This window comes from Dreissena polymorpha, chromosome 8, assembly GCF_020536995.1.
Source record: "Dreissena polymorpha isolate Duluth1 chromosome 8, UMN_Dpol_1.0, whole genome shotgun sequence".
Classification (NCBI taxonomy): Eukaryota; Metazoa; Mollusca; class Bivalvia; order Myida; family Dreissenidae; genus Dreissena; species Dreissena polymorpha.
This window is the reverse complement of record NC_068362.1, coordinates 28515575-28525411: the sequence shown is the minus strand read 5'-3', so window position 1 is coordinate 28525411 and position 9837 is coordinate 28515575. Positions and strand designations below refer to the sequence as shown.

General features: G+C 35.2%; 1 protein-coding gene across 1 annotated transcript; it reads left to right on the top strand.

Moving 5' to 3' along the window:
• Window positions 1-8122: 8122 nt before the first annotated feature.
• Window positions 8123-9434, top strand: LOC127840408 (doublesex- and mab-3-related transcription factor A2-like). The gene is made up of 2 exons (XM_052368822.1): window positions 8123-8507; window positions 8752-9434. Exons 1-2 carry the CDS (start codon window positions 8138-8140, stop codon window positions 9432-9434), a joined length of 1053 nt encoding a protein of 350 aa, XP_052224782.1. The 5' UTR covers window positions 8123-8137.
• Window positions 9435-9837: the final 403 nt, after the last annotated feature.

Below are 9837 nucleotides of genomic sequence, written 5' to 3'. Positions count from 1 at the left end.
ATAATTTTTACTTTCACATAAATAGTTCTGACATAAATGTGTTGTAAAAAATAATGTCTGTGTTTCCCGGTGGTTATTGTTCTTGTTAAGACTCTATTCCGTCAAATACGATAAGACGTACATATTTTGAATGATATAACTATAAAATATGTATATTTTCATAATGTATCATTATCTTGAGATTTAGTTTTCTTTTAATTGAAATAACATTAACGTGTATGAGGTTAAAAAGATAATTCACTGATAATAATTGTCGTAATTAATTAGAAGCACAAAAAAGCTTCTAGTTCTCTTCTAACAGTTCCACTTTTTATTTTTTTTTACACTGGTAAAAGCATTACAATTAGTTGCAATTATTCAACTCTCAGCTTTATAACCCAAAGGGTTGCTGAGAGCCGAGCCGCCATAGTAAAAATTTACAAAGGCTTTGGGAGTACGTGTATATAGACTAGCAGGCTTTGGGAGTACGTGTATATAGACTAGCATTACACTATGACTCGTCCTGCGAAAAGACTCAATGTATACGTGTGCGTTAAGTTCTGTCCCAGATTAGCCTGTGAAGTCCGCCCATGCTACAGGTATTTATGGGCGACACTTTAAGCGGTAATGGAATTATTCCAGTCTAGGCGTAAAGTGTTGAACATGATTAGCCTAAGCGCACGTGAACCACGTGCATTAAACCCGGTTTTCACAGAACGGGACTCAAATTATTCGTGAATCGATTGGCAAATTCATGTCCCGAAGAAATTCCAACTCGATCGTGTGTCGCGGTGTAAAAGACAAACAACGTTCGATTACACCCAACGCCCCTCGCACCTTGATGGTATTGAACTCCGATAATTACCACAGATTGTCAACACGTATTGTTTTTACTTACCGATTCAGACTTTCGCCTGAATTTCTTTACCCCCAGTTGGAGACCATTGCGTTAAGTCCCCCACTGCGATTTAGAAGACATTCCCGCCTATAAAATGTATCTTTTTACAGGCGTAAATAAATAAGTAATCAAGAGGTGAAAGTATAAGGTGACGGCGTGAATTGAAAGTGTTACAAATGGTTGACATATGAACACAAACTGGCTGATAGGTCGTGGCACTTGATTGATACAATGACTTGTAAAAGCAATAATGAGGCGCGTCCACGGTCTTTCAAGCAATATATTCGACGCGGCACAAAATGTTATTTTAAGTAACAAAAGTATGTTATGAAAAGCCATTAATAATATTAAAAAAAAGTAGATGGAAGCACTTAGTCTAGTAGAAGCAGAAGTGGTGTTGGTAGTGGTGTTGGGTAGTAGTAGTAGTAGTAGTAGTAGTAGTAGTAGTAGTAGTAGTAGTAGTAGTAGTAGTAGTAGTAGTAGTAGTAGAAGTAGTAGTAGTAGTAGTAGTAGTAGTAGTGGTAGTAGTAGTAGTAGTAGCAGCAGCAGCAGCAGCAGCAGCAGCAGCAGCAGCAGCAGCAGTAGTAGTAGTAGTAGTAGTAGTAGTAGTAGTAGTAGTAGTAGTAGTAGTAGTAGTAGTAGTAGTAGTAGTAGTAGTAGTAGTAGTAGTAGTAGTAGTAGTAGTAGTAGTAGTAGTAGTAGTAGTAGTAGTAGTAGTAGTAGTAGTAGTAGTAGTAGTAGTAGTAGTAGTAGTAGTAGTAGAAGAAGTAGTTGTAGTAGCAGTAGTAGTAGTTGTAGTAGTAGTAGTAGAAGTAGCAAAAGCAATAGCAGCAGCAGCAGAAGCAGTAGCAGCAGCAGTAGCAGCAGCAGTAGCAGCAGTAACAAGAGCAGTAGCAGCAGTAGTAGTAATTTCCATGTTCTGATGTTTAATTTTAAATCTGTTTCGGGCCTCTGTGGAAGGTATGCACTATCGGCAAGTAAGCAATCGACAGTAATTAACTGTATTGTTTTTAGATCGTTTATTATCTTACAATCTTCTTTAAGGAGGTCTCCTTTGTGGACCTACCTAAAGTAACGGATAGTTTACTCGTTCATATTGTAATTTTGTTCTTTTCTTTAATGATTGAAATTACTGAAACGGTTGTTAAAAAGTAGAAAGTGTTTATATTTTATTCAATGATTAAATCTTGATATTGTATGTTTAGTCAAATGCATTCGATCAAGATATTAATATCTTCGATCGTTCAAATGTTGTTTATTATTAATCTGTCAGTAAAATAATAAAACTGTATAAAGGCTACATTTAAAACATGGGCTATTTTTGTGTCTTGAAATGATTTACAAAGTGCTTTGTATAAACGTCATTATAATGTTACAAAGGAAATTATGTTGTTCTAATCACAAAACGTTTTTATAGAAGAAATGTGATTTATTTGAAAATAAATTGACACTGATTTAACATACTTTCAATCGAATATTCAAATAGAAATTTTAATTTGTTTTGTAATTTTTAATATGAAACATTATCCTTGTCATTTTTTTCTTTCGTCTGCGATTTTGATATCGTCATTTAATTCCATAATAATTTCGTCCTTTGATAGTAGATTTTCTTCCGTATTATATTCGAATTGTTAAGATCACCAAGAGTAATGCTGTTAGAATCATGCACGTACACACTGTAGTTGTAGTATTAGACGCGGCTAAAGCAACAGCAGTTGTTTAACTGTAAGAAGTTTGCATTTGTTTTTGTATATTTGTTTGACATTTTCAACAGTATTTCAGTCATTTCACGGCGGTAATTTAACCCTTTCCCACTCAGAAGCCAGGTGAAAATGGCTATGTGCAAACAGCATAAAACCAGAACAGCCTTCGAGCAACTCGCAGACTTTTCAAGTTTTATGCTGTTTGCTGCTCATCAGTTTATAAGGGAAAATGAAGCCATATAAACGTGAAACTAGTTATAAAGGTCTTTGATAAAATTTAACTTTCTAAAGGACTACAAATGCGTCAAAATAGTATCTTCGGGGAAAAGGGTTAACCTATACTGCCTGACTTGAATCAGATGAGGTATAATGGTAATGGAAAGAATTGAATTACCAATCCGAGTCCCTGCTGCAGAACTACTTCCTACGATTCTATGGCGTAATAATATGCAGCTGGTGTTTTTCACGTTACATGACACACAGCTAATGACATAATATAACATGCTTTTTTAATATGCGCATAGTAAACTTAATGTTCTTAAATGCAATAAACATACGGATTAATTCAGAAATATTGTATGAAAGTGTAATATAATTTAACATGCTAACACAAAGACTAAACACTTGAATGTAAATGATTTTTTTTTATAAAATGTTAAATGGTTTAGTAATTCTAGCTTAGGAAGAGGAAGTTTATGGTAATTAATTTCATTTTAGACTACGTCGGGTCATTAAATGGTAGGTCGGTTTATTTTATGGCAGCTTTTGGGCATTTTATAGTAAGTATAAATAAGGTGTCCGGTACAAACAGGTCATTCAAGGGTATTCCTGGGGTCATATAGCGGGAAAGTCGCGGTTCTTTTTGGGGGTATTTTCGGTCATTTAAGAGTATGTTGTGTTTCTTTAACATAAGTCATGGTACTCTAGTGGAAGTTATATAACGGCACCAGAAAAGAAGTATTTTCACTCTTCTCATTAATTGCGATCAAGTGGATTCTGCTTCTTAAGCTTCTGACGTTGATTAAAAAATAATAAAATACTTTTTCAAACAGTAAGTTTCAACACGGGGACTTTCGTATAAAGGTTATATTAAAAAACAGATCTTAAAAGCAGTAAGTACAACGAATTCATACATATTTTATAAATCTAATAAAATGACGTTTTCTTTTTTACAAAATGGTTTACTACTTTATAAAGCAAAATCGTCTCGTTTCGAACACTCCCAAAATCAAGTTAAACGATACGGACTCCATCGTGTAAGTTCGGATTCAAGTCCCATTCTCAGACCGTCGAACCAAAACACGTTTTTTTTTGCACTCGAAACACTGGTTTCGAAATCCAAGTTTTCTTCTATTTCTGAAATCCAATACTAAATATATCTATTTTCTTCACCGATATTACTTTCATTAGTGTTATTGTGCGTATTCTGTATCACACACGGTTCACTGTGTTGACCACCTCTACAATACCTTACAATACCGACAAGACCCACGCGGAGCAATGGGTGGAACGCATTTATGTTATGGGACGAACCTCATGGGGGACAAATCTGTTCTTCATGTCATAGAGGTGTCAATGGAATGGCGCTAGTTAAAACCCGATCTGTCATACAAGTACTTTCCATGATTTGGCATATAATTGCAAACAAAACTATGTTCAACAATATTCCGACTCCATTTGCATGTAGCATGTTTTTTTACAATTCATTATTTAATATGGCAGCGATTTATAAAAAAACAAATTAGCTAGTTATCTGAATCGTCATATGTCAATGAGTTCATTTTATTGTATTTTACTTTATCTTGCTATGCTGTTTAATTATTATGAAAACTTTGTCTCGAATATGTTCTAATTCAGCTGAATGAGACTGATTAGGCGCTACATGTATGATACGTGCCAATCATAGAACGAGACTTTTAGTACGTGCATACACGTGCATTCAACTTGAACTTCTTATTTTCGTTCAATGCAAAACATAGGTCGCATTCTATAACATAAATTCTTGCAAAACGTGTATGTTAAAATGTATTGTTAACAAATATAAACGTGTGTATATATGTGTATACTTCCTCCAGTTTGAATACCACTTTATAAAACTTAACGTTTAATGTAAAAAGTAACATAAAAGAACCCGTTAAGGAAAATCGATTATAACATTTTAAGTAGTTTTTAAGTTTTGAACGATTTTGTGCAAAGAGAATTAGAATCGTTTAAAGTGTAATGGGTGCAAGTGAGCCAAGCTCATGTAGCCACTTGTCTGCATACTTCTTGTATCTCTTTTATTATTCTTAACGGACGAGCAATTATCCCCGCAATAACAACAAAAGCAGCGTTTAACCCTGTCATTATGGGGTCCTTAACCGATAGTTCCTTGACTAATACCCCTGATGAAAGAAAGAGCCAATGACACGAGCCCATGGCTATGACTAACGAAGAAAAACAAAACAGTAGCAAAATATGATTGAATACTCATAAAGCGGTATCTTGTTTGTTATCAGTCTCGATTACGTTTTGAAAGTGTGTAAATAGTGTCAAATGCCTTTTTAGAGTCAACAGCGAGTCAAAGTCAGGGATACGATACGGGGTATATCAGATTGGGCTTGTAGACGAGTTTCTACAGGTATTCAAGACAACTTCTATGATAAATTGCCCTACGTTTGCTTGGTCAGCGTACTGATATTCCAGTTATTTTGCGTGTCAAAGGTGACTCATAAAGTGACCTATATAACATTTTTTATTTAAAAACAATGCCCTGAATAAATAAACTACATTAAACATAAGTGTTCCGGTGGGAATAAATGAAGAAGTTGTGAACATACTTCACTTAATTATATGTTCATGTAGTAATATGTATCGCCTATTTCGCATTAAGCATGTGCCTGGTTTGTTATTTTGAAACACTAGAAATACCCTTTCAACTTTGTCTGCAGTGCATCAAAACTGTTTCGGCAAATTAGTTGTATCATAGTTTACGTTGTATTTGAAATTTGTCTATGTCAGTTTATTAATGTTGATTAAATCATTAAGTTCGTTCACGACATTCATTTTAACTTCGTAATGTCCGAAGTATAATATGTGTGCGGAATGGATGGACAGATTAAACGTTTCATTATAACTAAATTGCAATGAATACAGTTTCCTGGGTAAAACTAGTTGTTTACAAGTCTTGAGAACGCTATGAGTGCATTGTCGAACACAGAACCTCCCGTTTTCAGACTTAAAAAAAACTATCGTATTAAAGTGCATGACTTAGAACAAATTAAACTCTTTCATGTTATGATGCAATTCTTCATTCAAAAACTTGGACACTTTCTTCAAAGGATCGTTTGCAGTGTACATCAGACGTGAAATATGAAACTGAGCGGTGATCAAAGTGCATAAACGTTCAATTAAAAACAAAAAAGACCTGACGTAATACATAACTTATTTAGGCGGAGAAGATTGCAGCTTAGATCAAGTGATATCCTGACTTGTTACATTTGTTTCAATCTGATAGCATTGACACGGTTATAGCTCGGATGACCAACCTCAAATAGATGAAAGTGATGACTGAAAAGTGTCAACCCCTTACGTCGCCAGCGCGATGGGTCCGGGCTAGACTTTGGCTGAAATTAAGGGCCAGATCAGGGGCTGATAAGGGCTTCCAAGGCGACTCAAACTTAACATTTCTTGTCTTTAAACTGTTAGAACTCGGATCGTATTACTAACCGAATAAAGACCTGGGCGAACGATCAGCGGCGTTGAAAAGTGATAAATGAAAGTTGTGAATGCAAAACGCATTGAATCATCGGACCATGTAAATATTGACGTTTCATTAAAACGCAAATGCGTTATTTGTACGTTTGACACCGGCATCGCATTTGAAAAAGTTACATATAATACTCCTATATATAAATGTATAATTAGGTATATTTAACTATTGAGAAGCAAAGTTGTAACACTTTATTTTACTGAAATATTAAATGTAATACAGCAAGTTCGAGCTTCTATAAAATCAATTACTTGTAATAAAGGAATTGGGTAAAAAAAACAACAAAAAACAACAAATCCTTTTCATTTTATGAATTAAGTTAAATAAATTTCCAAAAAAATGCTACATAATTGTTATGTATTTTATTGCTGTTCATATGATTTTGCTATACATGTATTTACATACAAGTGTAATTGATTTTCTCAATTTATTATTGTAAAATATACATAGACAAAGATACATTGTAATTATTATTGTATTTCTTTATTGCCTTGCTTAATATTACACACACACACAAAAATTGTATTTTGCAATTTTCTTTTGAATAGTCTCTTTTTAGGTTTAATTAAATCGAGTATATACGATTTCAATGTCAATAATTTATTCTCGCAATCATAAACAAACCTATACAATGGACAGACAATGATATTCAAAATTAATTAACAATTTGTATATGGCACTATGCATTGTATAGTGATATCTTAAATGAAATTATGCGCCGACACTGACACGTTTAGTCGTAATTGTTGCGGAACCAAAAAAATCTGCACAGAATAATCAGGACCTCCAAATTGCGCAACTGTCAGAGTTAAATGCACTTTAGCAACAAATTATTTGCAATTAATTAAAGCTTTAATTTCGTTCATTTTATGTTACTTCTACTTCTGAAATTGTATTCTAGTTTATCTTGCATCAACATTTCAATTGTTTTGAAAAAATAAATATATATTTTATGTCATGATTATTATTTATCGCTTTAGCTTCATACCAGAATTTCCATAATTGATGGTATTGAACGTTTCGGTATCATTCTTTATATCATATTTTTTACAATCATACACATAAGTATTTTAAATTGTACTGCTTCTTATAAATGAAGTTATCGTAAGTGTTGTAAACATTATACATCTTTGATACATCGAAATAACTGGCAATAAATAGTTTTATTTTGTAAAATGCACACGATCTTTAAACAAAACCGTACTAATATCACGAAATGCAACGAATACAATTGAAATATTTTATTTGTATTTATAATCCGTGTTTTCATCTATGAACGATTGCAACTCAAGTAAATACATTAAATACGACGAAATAAATTAAACTGTTTAAATTTATTTATTATCCATATTTTGATTCATGAACGATTGCAATACTATTTAATACAAACTTGTTTATATAATATCTATAGAATTTAAAGCATATTACAATAAATAAATACATATTTAACCATTATGATTATAGTTATTAAAACGGCTAATGGTAAGTTGTTTTTCCAATTGTTAGACAATCATATATTTTCTCAAATCCTTATACTATTGGACACGCGTACATTGTCCACACCCACTCCAAAAACTACCACACTGGCTGTTCTACCCGTAGGAATCAAATTTCATTTTTTGGGCGGCGCTTTCTGTGATTGGCAACGTAGCAGGTTAAATACTCGGTGATCGAGTTTACTTTCACTCCGTCGAAAGCTTTGCAATCTGGAATAAACTATTCGAAAATATTGTCAACTTAACAAATATGACTAACGGAACAGACGACGACATAAGCGTTGTAGACGCTAAATCTACAGGCGCTGTCATGATACCAGGACCTATGTTCTTGCGGACAATAGACAGATTCCCTCGGACGCCGAAGTGCGCGCGCTGCCGGAACCACGGCGTCGTGTCAGCGTTGAAGGGACACAAGCGTTATTGCCGATGGAGAGATTGCACATGTGCGAAGTGCACCTTGATCTCGGAGCGCCAGCGCGTGATGGCGGCCCAGGTTGCGCTAAGGCGACAACAGGCGCAGGAGGAGACAGAGGCGAGAGAGAACGTCATGTATGCGAGCCAGACTTCCGGTCTGACCGCGGGCCGCGAAATGACACCGGCGTTCCACGAAGGGATTCGCTCCCGGGGTTACGCCTGTTCTACCAGCAGCTATGATGGCAGCGACAACGATGAGCCTCGTAAGTATTTTGTACTCAGTTTATAATTATATTGTTTATGAGAATCTTTTTGTTTTGTTCTTAATACAAATGTATGATTAATATCACCGTGAATGCGCATATATTGACATTTCTTCCATTAAATATACAGTAAGTAAATGTTAAAATTGTGAACAAGTTATTAAATTGTTATTATGCGAAAATTATATTTATGTAACGTAAATACGTGGACTCATTTTAATGTTATTTATATTTATATCAACAGCTGCAAAACGTCTACGAGTCTCTGACATCTACACATCTGGTCTCCGGGAAGCGCCGCGCTCGCCGGCTGACTCCCGTGGCACCTCGTCACCTCACAGTACAGCCTCTTCCGGTTCTCCGATTCCGGAACATTTCAACCACAGCGCCGATGACGACATTGTGCGCTTCGACGACGAGACGGGTAACAGAAAATCCGTTGACATGCTTTGCAGAATATTCCCAACCCACAAGCGACACGTGCTGCAGATGATTCTTCACGGTTGTCACGGGGACGTGGTCCAAGCGATTGATCAGTTATTTAAAACGAACAATGACGAGCGGATTCCTGACTCGACTATGTTACATTACGCAACGATGCCGATCTCCGGCTACACTCCACGAATTCCGAACATTGAAACCTCATTTAAGTCCGCATTTACGCCGAGAAGCATTTCCGGAGCAGGCTTCGCGGTCGCTCCGACCCTCAATCCGTTTTCACCATATACCTGGCATTCTGGTAGTTTGCCACCACGTGGACTTTTGTCATATCCGTATGACGGGGCCTTGCTTGCCGGACTCCACTCAAATCTCGGTGCCTACGCTAGTTTAGGGTCCACATCGGCCCCTAACAAGCCGGTGATGTACTCGTCATACCCCTTCTCGCATTTTACGCAAGACCGACCGGCCGAGTTGGACTCTAGATAAATTATAAATGTGCTTGTTTATTTTGTATATTTTTCAAGCATTTTTATACATGCATGTAGATATATAATTTATATTCGAACGACGGCAAAATAATTTTTCTGTTTTAAATTATATTGCAAAACGATTATATCAGATAACTAAAAACAGTTTAAATCCATTAATGTGTAACTTTTCTTCTGTATTTTTTTCTGTCGCAAGGCAAAATCAAACGTTTTTGGATGAGTAATCAATATTTTTTTCTTTATTAGATGACATATTGAATTATGTTGAATTTATAACATTTAGTCCTTAAAAAAGCCAAACAAAGCAAAGAATATAATCTTTAATCATGCGTTAGACTCGTTGAGTTTTAAATACAACATGACTGTACTTATGTGTTCTGTGTGCATTTCTTTATATATTT

Excerpts from the sequence above, each read along its gene's own strand:
- LOC127840408 (XM_052368822.1), top strand. The coding sequence starts at position 8,138 with ATGATACCAGGACCTATGTTCTTGCGGACAATAGACAGATTCCCTCGG. Across the intron at positions 8,508-8,751 it reads CAGCGACAACGATGAGCCTC|CTGCAAAACGTCTACGAGTC; the intron begins GTAAGTATTTTG and ends TTATATCAACAG.